General features: G+C 36.2%; 1 protein-coding gene across 1 annotated transcript in view; it reads left to right on the top strand.

The window, feature by feature from the left end:
• b3glcta (beta 3-glucosyltransferase a) overlaps positions 1-15,641 on the top strand; it is a 106,409-nt gene that overhangs the window by 46,563 nt on the left and 44,205 nt on the right. Inside the window, exons 4-6 of the mRNA XM_056271964.1 lie at positions 6,206-6,315; positions 13,887-13,963; positions 15,421-15,532. Coding sequence (XP_056127939.1) covers positions 6,206-6,315; positions 13,887-13,963; positions 15,421-15,532 — 299 coding nt within the window. The remainder of the gene's footprint in view (positions 1-6,205; positions 6,316-13,886; positions 13,964-15,420; positions 15,533-15,641) is intronic.

Below are 15,641 nucleotides of genomic sequence, written 5' to 3'. Positions count from 1 at the left end.
TCCATTGTCAAAAGTGCACTGACTGATGTGTTGAAGCACAGCTCACACAGAAGTCACTTTCAAACCAAGCAGCTTTCTGTTGGTCAACACGGCAAATCCACTCGACCTTCTTAAGGTGAGACATTAGGCAAAAATGTTTTTCCATGCATCTGTCAATTTTGAGATTTAGGGCTTTTTGGCTTTTCATAGTGTTTTTTCACTATGTGACTAGTAGAAAGAAAACATCCAAAATACACTTTTAACTGTATCTTTTAGAGCACTTTATCTATTTGCGTCTGTAGTAGATTTAAATTACAGTACACATCTTTAAAGGCCGTTTTCATTGAGCCAGAAATCTTACATACATCAAACTTTACAGTTTTATTCTTATCTATATTCTGAAGGTTTGAACAGTGGGGTTTGTTCATATTTAATTTTCCAGATTTTTTTACAACATTTAATTCCTAAAAAAAATGGGTGAAAATATTTATTTTTGGCTGTTGACAGTATTTTCTGATTTGTGGAGTGATAAATGGAGATAAACACTTTTGACTGTAAAAACCTTTGACTCTAATATCAAAAAAATTAAACAAGAATTTTGAACCTGACTTCATCCAATGTTCAGATTTTTGTTCTAGAAATGTATGAAAATTAGTGCATATTTAATTTTGCATATTTAAACAACATTTAAAAAAAAACTGGTAATACCATTTTTTTCTGCAATTAATAATGTAATCAATCTACTGGTTAAGAATGGTAATTATATATTAGTTTTTCTTTTACCCTATTCACCCGGGGTGTCTTGCCCTAAAGGGGATTTCTAACGCTATTTCATGCAGTCTGACTTATTTACACTGTTAAAGAGTTGGATTAGGGGTGGGCGATATCTCGATATTTAAAATATATCGAGATATTTTTTAAACACGATATGGATTTTGACATATCGTATATATCGATATATTGTTTATATTTAATCCTGATTTCGCCACTTTGCTTGTTTGCCTTCTCTGTGCTGTGCTCGCCCCCGCCTCCTTGCTTTTGTTCCCCCTCACCTCGCGTGTTGTCTCATTCAACAATTGTCTCATCCGCAACCAGCCCGGAGGCTACAGAACTCCGAGTGTGTCTGCGCGCGAGCGACAGAGCACGAGAGAAACCGAGTGTGAGCATTAATTGCATTAGTAAATTGGTAGCCTACATACTACAATATATAATTACTATATAAGACGCATGGAAGTTCGATTAATGGACTCCAGTAATCAGAAGGCTACTACAAACGTCTTGTTTTAAACTATTGCAGGGCTCGAATTTCGGTGCGGGTATTGCCCATAAGTCTAATCATTCCCGCAGGTCTCCCATTTATAATGCGGGAAATTCCCGCAATCGTAATCCACACAGATTATAAAATCAAATCATTCTTTTAACAACTATCTGCCAGACGCAATTTCACAAACAGCGTGAGTGTTCAGCGGTGCCGCGTCTTCTTTCTCTTCTCTCATAATGTGTTGTGCAAGGCAAGCATCAAGAGCTGCGGCGATAACACACACTCGCGTTTAGGAGTCGGGACATGATGGATATTCACTCGCACAATCGGGCCAGCAGTGCATCGTGACTGAAGTTTACCATTTGCACGTCTTTTTAAGTCTTACCAGTTTAAACTAATCAGTGCTCGCGCGCTCTCTGAAAGATTATTTTCTATGCGCACATTCATAGAAAATCCGCCTTAAGAACAGCTGGCCAGTAACAAAAGTTATTTTTCGCGGATTATATTGCTTTAACACGCAAAATTGTCAATTTCGGTCGTCGTGAGTATACTCTAAACATAGTCGGTTTTGTCTTTAATAAGCATAAAACGCATGCCAGTATAATGAACACAGGATCCGTGCACTAGCTCTTAAAGTGACGGCAGCCATATGTGTGTCATTCATTTTGTTGTCAATACAACAAAAGATAGCTTTAAATTAAAGGAATACGGATTAATAACCTATGTATTTAATTTATTCAGGACTAAAATACTACTGTGTTATTTTCCATTTGATTACTTTATTCAGTTTCTGTATATGAATCACGTGATTAATTATGATGACGAAATTCAGGCCCTGTGTTTAATTTTTTTTTCTCATTTGGTTACATTCTGTTATGGAAAATTAATTTTCTATTGATTGTAGGCCTATATTTTGAGTTGTATTCACATCCATTTTCCTGTAAAGATATCGAGATATATATCGAATATCGAGATATATTTTTTGCTCCATATCGCCCAGCCCTAAGTTGGATTCTCATGCTAAATTTGGCCAAAGTTTAAAAAAAATTGTTGGATGTGTGACGGAGTGTTTCTGTGCCAAATACACTCCCTCAGGATTCTTATAAGTTTCGGAAAGTTTTTTTTTTTAGTTTTTTTTTTTTAGTATGGCCCTGTATGACGTCATAAAGGGCGGAGTTCCTTGTATGGGCACTTCTCCTGGAAGAGCGCATGCACACATCAACCAGAGCAATACTACTCAATAGGTACTCAAAATTTACAGGAGATTGGCAGAATCTGTGTGTGTTATTTGCCCTTTAAATGAAATCAGTGTGGGGAAATCGTGAAATTCCCAGTCGCATGGATTCCTGTTGAAGTGTCTGAATTTTAAATTAACTTAGAACATTTAAATTTGACCGCCCCTTTAGAAGGCAGCTTCCCATGTAGACAGAAATGCAGCTCACTTGGTTTTAGAACATAGGATCAACTTTTTTTACCATGGACAAACCCAGTGCTCCAAAATGCATGTATACTATAAATAGATCTCGGAAAAGATCCTATCTCACATCCGTATGCAGACACATACAGGTACATGCACACAAACTTGCAAGCGTACTTAGCACAAAGGCTTTTAAAAGTGGGATTGTGCCACTGAAAGCTCAAGGATGTGAATGGGAAGCTGAAGTGAACGGCATGTACATTTCTTTATTAATCCCTGTCTATCCCTGAGGCAGGCAGATCTGTAAGAGACGGGCACGCCGTGGTTTAGGAGGTAAATCCGCTTCCCACCAGAGCCGACAGATCAATAGCAGCTTTGAGGTGGAGAAGGACAGAGCGGAGACGGCAGGCAGCAATACTAAATTACAACAGCATGACACTACATAACAGATCATGCCCATGGCCCTGGGCTCTCCTGCCCCTTAGCTTTGCGTGGACAGAGGGTTCAAGCAAAACAACTGTAGGTTTCAGTCTACATAGACTTAGGCCCTGTTTACACCTGGTATTAAGATGTGTTTTGGTCGATTAAATAGCAAGTGGATGACGCTAAATACAGGTGTAAACGGGGTCAGGGCTCGACAGTGCGAGCATTTAATTCGTATTTGCGACTAAAAATAGATGTGTGCGAACTGTAAAATGCATTTAGGAGCATGAGTGCAAATAAAACACCGGGATTGCTTACGAGACATTGTCACTACAGCTGCTCGAGCGCGGAGAAAATGGCGGATAGTGTACAACTCGCTGAGGGCGGAAACTATAGTAATGCAGGACTGTCGGTCAGCAGCCGTGGGCGGGGCCTGAGCAGTATGATGTCACACTGCTCAGAGAATCAAAATGGCATGTCTAATGAGACTGCTTTGGTTTAATGGGGATTAAAAAAAAAAAAAAAGAGGAGTGGGTGGATTTTTATAATTGTAGGGTGATTATGTATGGATTTTGCATAACAGGTGCACTTTAAATGTGTGTAATGCCTTATTTGTTAAAATTTATTAATGCATTAACTAACAAACTAACAGTGATCAATACATTTGTAAAGCATTTATTAATCTTTGTTAATGTTAGTTAATAATAATATTCATGTTCATGTTTGTTCACAGTGCATTAACTAACGTTAACAGATACAACTAGATTTTAATAATGTATTAGTAAATGACGAGATTAAAAATAACTAAGATTAATATATGCTGTAGAAGTATTGTTCATCCTCAGTTCATGTCATTTAATGTAGTTATACATATATGTAGTTAAACATATAATATTGCTTACATTTTTATTATTTATCAAAAAAGTACACGGAATATTTATTTTTATTATTCGATTTTTATTTAATGATTCTAAATATCCGGTGAAGTGAATATAGCATGCAGCCGATGCTCACTAGTTTGTACAGTGTATTTTTGGAATTTTTTAGAGAGCGAATATTTCTTTGCACTGGAACAACTTGGACAATGGGACAGCCTTAGAAACGGCTGAAACCCTGGGAAGAGGGTTTACGACTTAACTAGGGAGCAGATTGAGGCATACAGAGATTGTTTGCTCATGTCAGCTGTTTTCCACATTCTCACTCTTTCTCAGCCTGTCTCGGAGGAAGATTACGAAGCTGTCGCTTTCCTCATACTCCTCGTCTCGTTTGTGTTGACAAATGAGCCTCATTTCTCAGAGCTGCTTAAAAACGGCTTGAAGGAGAAAACTTTGTCTAATCATAATTTACGATGTGTAATATGAACTGTATGGCCACATTTTGCTGCAGATGTTTGAAAGAAACCTAATAAAGAGATCCAGAGTGCTGTGGCTGGCAGAGAGCCTTGTACATGAGTTTGAGCTGGAGCTAACATGGAACTGAGCTCATGATGAAGTGACTGCAAGACTTATTAAAGAAGGGACGCTTCTCATTGACGTGGGTTTTATAACATGCCAGAGCTTTCTTACTTGGGAGAACATATGAAAGCAAAGTTAATTCTCTTTGCCAGCCTACAGATGTAGAATCTTTTTTCAATGTGGGTGTTGTAGTGAGTGCATTTTGCTGGTTGTTCTTTATAGTTAAACTATAGTTTACATTGCACTTGCATCAAGGATTTTTAATACCTTCTAATATTACGAGATCGAATGCTGTATGGTTTTTTTATATGATTAGCGTGTGGAGATATATATCGAATATCTCTATGCTTCCTGTGTCTGTGCTTCTTAAATATAATATTTTACGTTTCTAACCATATATAGCTTTTCTTTCATCATGTACATACCCTCATGCTGTTTTCATCCTGTATTACTTTCTTCTTTTGCTGTATCAACAAATACAAAATGTTTAATTTTTTTTTCCATACAATGAAATTAAATGGGGACAGAGCTTCAATCTCCTAAAATATATATTTTTTTAAATCACTGAAAAAGTAAATTCCCCATCCATCCACTATTCTGAAAATGATCATGTGATGTTTCCTGACTGGTTTGATGATAAATATAAAGTTCATGTAAAGATTCCATGACTGTGACATTAGACAAATATTCGGTGAGATCAATGTCTCAGCATGTTAAATCCGAGTCTAATTACACCACTCACAGGCCTTCAAACGAGTCATTTTCATCAGGTCCACACTCATGACTTAAAGCCTCTTATGACACATTTATCAATGAGGTGGTCTTAGCTAATTCTCTGTTTTTTAAACTCATTATAAATGAATCCTTTGTGAATTATTCACAAGAGACCATGCTGTTACATTTTTATGTAGTACGTAGCTATTGTAGATCAAGAAACATACTCCATCTCGAATCAGGTCTTATCTGTTTTGTAACCATGGTGATTTCAGCTCTCATTTGGAACATTGAACTTGCCAGATCTTAACTTGAGACTTAAGATGGGAAGTTTCTGTAATACGGCCCCAGTAGCATAACTGTACGGACTTGACCTAAAGCCCAGAGAGTTCTGCTCTATAAAAACTGTTTTGTTTTTTTAAATTTCAATCTTGCAGCAAATTCATAAACTGACAGTTGCGCCATGCTAAGCCCTATCTCTTCCCGGGGCAAAAACCCTCCAAATGTTATCTGTTTAGAAAAAAAAAAAGGATGATTACTTCAGGGCTTTTAGATTTATTTAACAGAGATAGTAGATAGAGACAGAAATACACTGGATAGAGACTAGGAATTCGAAACCTGCAGCTTCTGCATTGGCACCAAGGTTCAACGCTAACTGAGGAACATGTGTGCTAACCATAGTGCAATGTTTTTATTCCCTCTTTAAATATTGTGCCCATCTAATTTCTTTTAAAAAACATTAGTTGATGTTAAAATTATTTGATAAAAAAAAAAACTGCATGTCCTTCCTGTGCTTAGAGTTTAGAAAGAATACTTTCCATAGATATGCTTGCCTTTGCAACAAAATAATTCTTACCCAGCCTAAATGTCATCACTCTCAATGGGAAAATGTTGTATGCCCTGCAGGAAGCAAATTAACGGGGATGACATTGTGAGTGTTTTCTCTGTTTATTGTAGACTTGAAAGAAGTGGTGTTTGTCATCCAGAGCCAGAGGAACTCTTTCCATGTGCAGCAGGCAGAGAAACTCAGAAAAGACCTTCTTCAGCAGACACAAGCTCTTCAAGAGGTATTGCTATTTATGATTTTTTTAATTCACATTTTCACTTCTGTTTTTCATGACCATTTGACCTCATGCCTGGCATGTGTTCACATAATTTACTCTCATCAGTTCAACCCAAAGAGAAATTATTTGTGCAATTATGCTCCAATTGTACACCCATCTGTTATGAAATGTTTGCTACCAGTCAAAAGTTTGAACACACCTACTTATTCTTTCTATATATATATACTGAAAATTCTCATTTTAGGAAAGGCGGAAAGGCAAGGACAGATTTCAGACAAGTGACATTTTCACTAAGTGAAGTATAGTGGGATTGAAATTTCAAATGTTAAAAGCTTTATTTCAATGAGAGAAACTGTTGGGTTCATCCTCAACATTCCACCCTTGATAGTGTGTTCTATTTATTTCTCAGCATGGCGACCGTCCTCTGAGAGTGAAAATGTAATGCAATCTATTTTTTCCTCCCCTCACATCCTCACCTGATAGTTTACCGCTTTTGTAGACAAATTCTTTCTGACTGCTTGTTCTGAAAATCTGGAGTGCCAAACCACAATAACCTCCGAGCTCTGCACCAGTTCACTGAGCTGTCACCCTCCGATCCAATCAAAACCAGATTAAGAGACCGCTCTTATCCTGCACTATATCCCTTCTGCTTCCTTTCTTTCATTCTCAGGCTCTTCTTTTTGCAGAACGTCTTAGCCGAAAAAAATGTAAAGGATGTACAGTACAATGGATGTTCGACAGTGTGTTGTATATTCTTTCATCTTTCTCATCTCATATCAGATTAGATGCTTTTTAGCAACACTTTGTGAACACAAATGAAGTGGGAAAAATGCAGTGCAAATTACAGAAAGTGCAAAAGTGTGTGATACAACATAAAAAGTTGCACTTCACTCAGTAGAGTGCTGTCAAACAGGTCCCTTGTCTAAGAATTGCTGCTTTTGTGACAAAGTTCTTTTTTTTTTTTTTTATCGCTTGCCCTCAAGCAAAGAGCAAATCCATAGATTATTTTAGAGATGTCAGTTTTGCTCTCAAATGCAATGTCCATGCAGATCTTTTTAGAGTCAGTGGTGGTTCGGTTATTTATAAAATTCACTGAAACATACTTCCTTTGTCCTTAGACAAGGACACAAAAAATAATAAACAATGTAATCAAATCCCACTTTGACTTTTAAATGGAAGGCAATTTCGGAGAGGCTAGCAATAGCAAGCTAGCTTTGAAAGAGTAAGATCCCACCCTCCTTTCAGAGCCATGCCTCCTTCAAAACACAACGTATACAGTAGAGTCTGCAAAGCGTCTAAGGCCCCGTCCACACTACTGCGTTTTCGTTTAAAAACGGAGACCTTTTGCTACGTTTGCACCTCCCGTCCACACTAAAACGGCAAAAACGGAGGACTTTAGAAACGATGACGTAGTAGAGGCTCACGCTCGGCTCTATGATTGGGTTTTTAATCAGTCATGGCGTATATCTTTGCTAGCAGCTGTTGTACAAGTAAATTCTGCATTTTACAACGCTATAACTGCCTACATGCGCCAGAGTCAAGCTATTATTCGAGCGATCTGTGACAATTCCCATGTGCAGCGCGGCGTTGACCGTACATGGAGCGTCGGTTTGGGGTTAACCCAGAGCATGGTGGGATAAAATGTGTTTACACCGGCACGCGCATGCCCAGTGTTGGTGAATGGTCACGTGATCCGCGTTTTCAGTCGTTTTAATGTGGACGGAGATCAATTCTAATACGCAGCTAAAACGCTGGTGTGGACGGAGATCGTATTAGTTTTAATTATCCGTTTCTAAAACGCAGTAGTGTGGATGGGGCCTAAGACTTGAGATGGCATTAAACTACCTCATGTCTCAAAGCAAATAACATTACAATAAGTAATGAATGTAAACCACTTACAGAGCTCGGACTTGTACTACCTGACTGCTGCAGTTTCATTTTGGCGTTGATATTGTTTACTTGGAAACACATAAATCTGAGAACGTAACGGGTTGCCATCTCGTAGTTACGGTTACATTGCATGAATGCAGCATAGGCTCATTGTTTTGGTTCAGGGGAAACTGTAAAAGGCTAACTGTCTGTCTTCAACTCTGCATAGCCTTACGGAATGCACTGATGACGTGTGATGTCTGCGCAAGCAGGTGCCTGGTGGTATGGAAATACATACATTGACAGGCAGGTAGACCATCATATTATTGCATTCAAACCGAAACATTTTTTGAAAAATGTCCTGAGACTTTCACGAAAGATATATGTACATGTTTTAATTTTTCACTTCTATTATTGATTGCTATCAGGATGTAAAGAGAGTTTTAACCAGTATAACAGAAAGTGTTTATAAAATAAAATTGTCTACCCTAACTTTAAGATCATATTATAAATGAATGAAGAACTAGGCCTATGTACATGTTGTCAAGAGTTTGAGTCAATTTTATCCAGATGAACAAAAAAAGTTCAGTTTAATTGTATTTATTTAGCCTCTTTTTTTTATACGTATTATGTTTTCCTTTAGTGTATTGTTTAATTTATTTTATTGAAAAATTTATCTTCAAATTGAAAATGAAGTATACAAATATTATAAAATATTATATTATTAAATGTAATTTAATTTATAAAATATAATCTATTAAATGAAGTGTTTTCTTTTTAATAATAAATATTATATTATAAATTAATTTGTGTAATTGTATTTTTATATAATTATAATAAATATTTTATGCTTTATTTGTATTTCCTTGTAGAGACAGACAAACAAACAACAAAACAAAAACAAAAACATTTTTTATCTTATTTTTTGTTCCAAAGAAAAACGTCAATATGAACAGAATTATTATTTTGGGGGGAACTGTCTTTTTAAATAATGGACCCTTTTCGCATTTCCGGGTTTCTCAGCAGCGGAAGTTGTGATAGTTGGGTAAACTTCTATAGCGGTAAATAAGAGAAAACGTGATTTTTTTTTTTTTGTTAAAACGCGTTATCACAGTCTGTAAAAAGGGTCCATACATACACTAAAGGAGAGCTTCTATAGATGAGACTGGATAACATCACAGATATATGGAACTTCATTGTTACAGCCTTGTACCTTCAGACCTTTGTAGGAAAATACAGCTTGCTACTTTATGCATTGCCACAAGATGTCAGCACTAGTCTGAGACATGAGAGGGTTGATTTCTGATGCTTAATCCTTGTTTCAGTAGAGCAATTTGTTTCTCTTTAGTTGGACTCATGAGGCCTAACATCTATTCGTCACAGAGAAATACTCATGCAACATGCTCTACATGGATGTGCACATCAATTCTTACCCTCTCCGTCGGTCTGTGAACCCTGACAGCTTCAGTATTGTTAGTGTAAATTAGACTTCAGATTTATCACTCTTGCCCTGTGTGACTGTACAGTGCTCACTTGCTCACATTAACACCCCAGTGTGCAGCCAGCAATGAATGTTATGTTGTAAAAGCTGTAGGATGTTTGTTCCACCTCTGGGGGGGCTGAAGCAGCAAAACAGTGGGGGCGTTTACAGCAGAGAACAAATTCAATAAGACCAGCAGTCTGTAAGTGCTTCGTTTCTAAAGCCCTGAGAGGGCACAGAACAGAAGTCTGCAAACTATCTGGCAGCAACTGATATGACCTGTGGACAGTGGTGTATAGTAACAAAGTACAAATACTTTGTACAGTACAATGCAGTTTTTGTATCTTTGTACTTGAGTACAAATGATTTTGTTGACTTTTACTTGACATATTAAAGAGAAAATTGATACTTTTACCCCAAGACGTTTGTCCTGACCCTTTCGTGACATTTGCAGCTGCAAAGTGCAAAAAATAACAAAAAGCAATATTTGCTGATTGTTCATATTATCCAGTTCGGAAATGAATATTTTGATCAATTCAGTTAGTTTAAATTTGTCAAACTAGTTCACGAAGAGGTGTGAGAAATTTGACATCTTTGACCATTGTGCCTCCTTATTTCCAATGTCCTGCATCTTGTGTTTTATGTGACCAAACTCGTTGTCTGAACAAATGTATTCATCTTACTGCAGTTTTATCTCTAAAAGGTTTGCTTGATTTTGTTGTATTGTGGATCACAGTGCATTTGTAGTAGGACTCTCTCATTTAATTGTTCAGTTCTTGAGTTAAAGTGACAGTTTACCCCAAGATTCCGTTGTTTACTCTCCCTCATGTATGCATTTATATCATGGAAAATAAAATAATATTTTCTTTTAAAAATATTTCCGATGTGATTTCTTTTTTTTTTTTTTTTTGTAAATACAATGAAAGTCACTGGGTTTCCGTGTTGTTTTGGACCACTTTCGTTATGGAAAGAGTGTTTTTTTTAAAATATCTTCTTTAGTTTTCTGCAGAAGAAATTCATACAGGTTTGGAACGGAATGAGGGTGAGTAAATTATGATATTATTTAATATTTATATTTTTTTGTGTGTGTGGACGATCCCTTTAAAAACTCTTACATAACACAGCATCTCAGTGCCATTATTTATAAAATGTACCTGTACTTTTAATACTTGAGTACTTTTAATATCAGTTACTTTAATGCTTTTACTTGAGTATTTTTTTATGAGCAACTTTAACTTTTACTCGAGTCAATTTCAAAAACTGTACTTTTATTGAGTATGACAATTGGATACTTTATACAACACTGGACCTGGACGGTTTCCTTCTGTTGATGTCATTTGTATTGCTTTGTAGATAATTACAGCCTTAGTTCAACCTTAAATTGTGTATAATTTTAAGAAATGTGAGATTAAAGTTTGAAAATTATCGTTGTAATATCTAAAGAGATTGTGTGTGTGTGTGTGTGTGTGCACGCGTGTGCGTGCTAATCAACTAACTAATCAACATTTGGTTGATGAATATTAGAAGAACCTCACTGTGAACCACACAATCTAGCTGTCGATCTCTGTGTGGTCAAATAATTACTTGGCTGTATTTCAATCACTGGTATTTTCCAGAAATGTTGATGTAATTTAGTTTTGGACTGTGCAGACATGGAGTTTAATTTAACAAATATTAAAAAGTAGCATTTTTAACAAGTATTTGTGTATTCTCAACATATAATGCTTCCTGATTCATATAAGCAGTAGTGGAAGGAGTTATGTAATTGCAAATGACTTGGAAAAGACAACTGGGTAATTCATTACAGACAGTGGGGAAGCTGTAATTAGTTTCATTAGCTTAAATTTGCCCTAATTAATTACACTGATACACAGACCAGCACTCTTTAGCAGAGCATTACAATATAATATGTTTGTCTCAGTCTCTATGGCAATCAGGCTGAATGTGCAGAGAACATTAGATAAATTAACCTGACCTCACTACTAAAATGTATCCTCATAATAAATTGTATTAGTTTGACATGACATGCAGCTTTTTAAAATATTGTTTATATGCTTCCTGCTGGCTTGTATATTCTATGACATTAAGTCCCCAAATCACTAAAAAAAATGGGTATATTGACCATTCTCTGCTGGGATTTATTTTTTGTTGCTGGACAAAAACATGATGATCATGACAATCTTATTTAATGTATGTAATGTAATAATGTAAGTGTTTTTTTAAACTATCAGTCAAGTTGTTAGACCAAGCTTAGATGGATGATAAATGAAACAATTTGGTAAGACTGGCCATGTTCTCTCAAGGCAATATTCCACCCAAAGCCTGACATTAAAGTATGTTTAGATTAAAAGACATTTTCCACAAACAAAATGGCACCCTGTAAATAGCACAAAGGTTTATTATTGAACAGCAACAGTTAAATCAAAGGGGAGCATTTTATGGTGATAGAAAGAATCCATTTCTTTACCAATGAGTTAAAATTCAAATTGAAAGGACAAACTACGGTAATTGAACTCGCTATATGCAAGCTTTAGTCTCTTTTTGCTTTTGTCTCTTCCTATGACTTATAGGACAGACAGATCAGACACTTCTAAGAATCGAGTGCTAATTTCTCACCTTTCTGGTCTCTGGCTGCCATGTGATTGAGCCAAGGCAATCATATCTGAGGTAACATAAGGTAGCAAGGTCACGCCGACCCCCACATCTTTAGTCACAGCGTGATCACAAACCCTTTTTTCTGGTCACATCCTAATGAGCTGTATCAAGACACAATGGGTGTCTCAAAGTTCGCAGTCATTCGTATCTCTCTTTGGAGATAAGAATAACGTTTTGTGAGCTGTGAATGTATTAAGGGGTACTGAACATAAGCACTCTCTCATCTGATTCATTGTCACTCCTATTAAAATCACAATGTGAATTGACTAAGGATAAAAATGTTAGTGCTGAAGGGATGTTGAAAACCTTTTTTTGTATTGCATCTAGAACACTTTTATAGCTCAATGTTATGATTCTCTACAGGCTGATGACATAATTGTCCAATTTCAGCATTTTCTACAATTGATTCCTAAAGTGTGTGACTGCAATCTGATTAAAAATAATATAAGGCTCTGTCTTCATTTATGCAATCTTATAAGTGTACTAAAATTCAATAGTTTGGTTGAAATATGAGTGAGATAAGTGTGGCTAATGTGAAGTGAGCGAGCAATTTTAATCTCTTTTGTTTTTTGTTTTGTTTTTGGTATATTAACTGGTGTGGGAGTTTGTGGGTCGTGAAACGATAAAGTAGAATAAAGTATTGGGTATGCTTTAAATTATTATCAATATCAGATTAATCTCAAGATTTAAGATTCATATTAATATTAATAAGCACCTATACAGAGTTAAGCATCTACAGTAGGAACTACCGGTATATTTATATATGCAGCCATGTCAGAATATACTACAAAAGTTTAGTCTCTTAAGGGCCATTTAAACTTATGAACTATGAAGTCTATCATCTAATCATCTATCATCATTCTAATTTAATGAGAATAGTAATGTCTATCGCTATGCTGTTCAAAAGTTTGGGGTGAGTAATTTTTGTTTTAAAGAAATTAATATTTTTATTCAGCAAGCATGCATTAAATGATTAAAAGTGATCAAAATGATTAAACGTGACAGTACATTAATAATAATAACAATAATGTTAAATGATTTATATTTCAAATACATGTTGTTCTTTTGAACTTTCTATTCATCAAAGAATCCTGAAAAAAGGTTTCCACAAAAATATTAAGCAGCACAACTCTTTTCAACATTGATAATAATAAGAAATGTTTCTTGAGCAGCAAATCAGCATTTTAGAATGATTTCTGAAGGATTATGTGACCCTGAAGACTAGAGTAATTATGCTGAAAATTCACAGGAATAAATTACATTTAAAAAATATATAAGTTATTTAAATAATATTTCACAATATTACTGTTTTATGTCTTTTTTATCAAATAAATGCAGCCCTGGTGAGGATAAAATATTTTTTTCAAAAACTTTACAAGGTGTGCGTCTTAAACTTATCGCTCTTCTGTTCTCTCTTCGAAGTCCATCCATGATTTTGCTGGCTGTTGTCCTGAAAGTAAACTACTGTCTCAAATCAGATAAACTCACTTGATAGCTGGCAGTTCTCATGGTTGCTTCCCATTTTCTCTTCGTATGGCAGTAGCTGTAATTGAGTGTTTGTCTATTTCAGAGTCCCCCTGTCATCCTGCTCCTGCACACACTGTCAGACAATGAGGGAGACTGGAGCATTCTCCCACTGCTGCCTTAGTAAGTGCTGTAAATACTGACATTACAGACATTCAACCTGGTGAAATCTCAGTGTTAAAGGTTGAACTGAGGTTTACTTGGGTTATTCCTAGGGTTAATTCAATGATAGTACTGATTGAATATCAATACAGCTGTGATTTTGCTATAAGCATTAATTATTGATGTTATATATTTAAAGTAATAGTAATAATTATTATCAGTAGTAGTATTAATACTGGTAGTATTGTTAGTATTAAAATAAAATATTAATATTGTTATTTAGTTATTATAATATAAATATTTCATAAGGAGTTACATTTTACACTCACTTTTGCCAGTTACTTTATGTATTTTTACTCTGCAAAATAAAATGGTTTCAAAAGCCACAGCAGAATCAACTCCAGAATCAACTGTGCATCTCTTGGCAACACACACTAGTTGTCCCTGAATTCAGTTGAGTAAAAGATTCAGTGACTCACTTGCAAGGACAGTCACTGGGTTGCGTCTGAAATCGCATATTTGAGTAGGCAAAAGTAATTAACTCAAGTAATGACTTTGAGAGTGCTAAAAAAGTATCTTCTATATAGTTTCAATGTGTGTAGTATGAATGTGTAACGGAGTTCGTTGTTATGGGAAGGAGGAGGCGGGAACCGGCGAACATTCAAGAAGTGAAATAAAGAAATACAAAATGAAAGTATAAGCCAGCAGCCCCTCGCGGACGACTGCTGGCAACACAAAACAGAAACAAAACACAACATAAAATCAGGCCTGTTCCTCTCTCCATCTTCACTGTCGTCGCTCCTCCTTTATGCTTCCGCTCCTCCGTGAGAGATACGAGACCGGTGCGTCTCACAGGTGTCGTTCATTATCACTCACGCCACCGGCCTCGCGCCGCTCTCTCACGTCACTCGGCCTCGTCCTGCTCGCCACAGAATGTAATCCGGACATACTACGGACATATCGCCATGTTGTCATTATCATGTGACCTACCAGCGTCAGTTGTGTTGCTTTACTGCCATTCATAATCCTCTCCCGTGGCCTCATGGGATAGTAAAGTGTTCATTGTATGCAGACTTCAGAATCTCGACAGAAGTAGGTGGTCATCTGGGGACTTTACCCTACTCTTTGAGTACTGTGAATTTGGACAAACTTATTTTTTCATATACTGTTTTTCACCTACTGTATGGCTATATGTGATTTCAGATGCAGCCTCTTATTTTATTCCTGACTGAATCAGAACAAATTGTTTGAGTGAATGAATCAGGGTTTTTGAACGAATGTGTTGAACGATTCAGTGACTCATTTATAAGACTCTTGTCGCCACCTACCGTTGTAACAATGTTGCTTGCAGAAACAGTTAAAAAATCTCCACCACTAATGCACAGACTGATTATGAATGTTTGTATTCTGTTTTCTGTTTGTAATAACTGGTTTGTTTCTATAAAACTTTTGCTAATGCAGAATATTTTTCCCTTCAGCTTGTCGTCACACTTTGGGAAGAACTCTTCTTGGATCATGTTTCTGGAGGAGGACACCAGAGTGAAACTCCAAAAACTTAATAAAGTCCTCAAAAAATTTGACCGCAGAAAAGTAAGAACTTTTCATAGTGTCCCGAATGTGATTTAAACATAATTCACATTTAGCACTGTAATTGATGTACTCACAGTCCCTATGAGTGGAAATAGGCTGACATAGTCTT

This window comes from Rhinichthys klamathensis, unplaced genomic scaffold (genome assembly GCF_029890125.1).
Source record: "Rhinichthys klamathensis goyatoka isolate OS25496 unplaced genomic scaffold, OSU_Roscu_1.1 h1tg000329l_1, whole genome shotgun sequence".
Taxonomy (NCBI): Eukaryota; Metazoa; Chordata; class Actinopteri; order Cypriniformes; family Leuciscidae; genus Rhinichthys; species Rhinichthys klamathensis.
The sequence above is the reverse complement of the archived record's forward strand: the minus strand, read 5'-3'. Positions and strand labels throughout refer to the sequence as shown.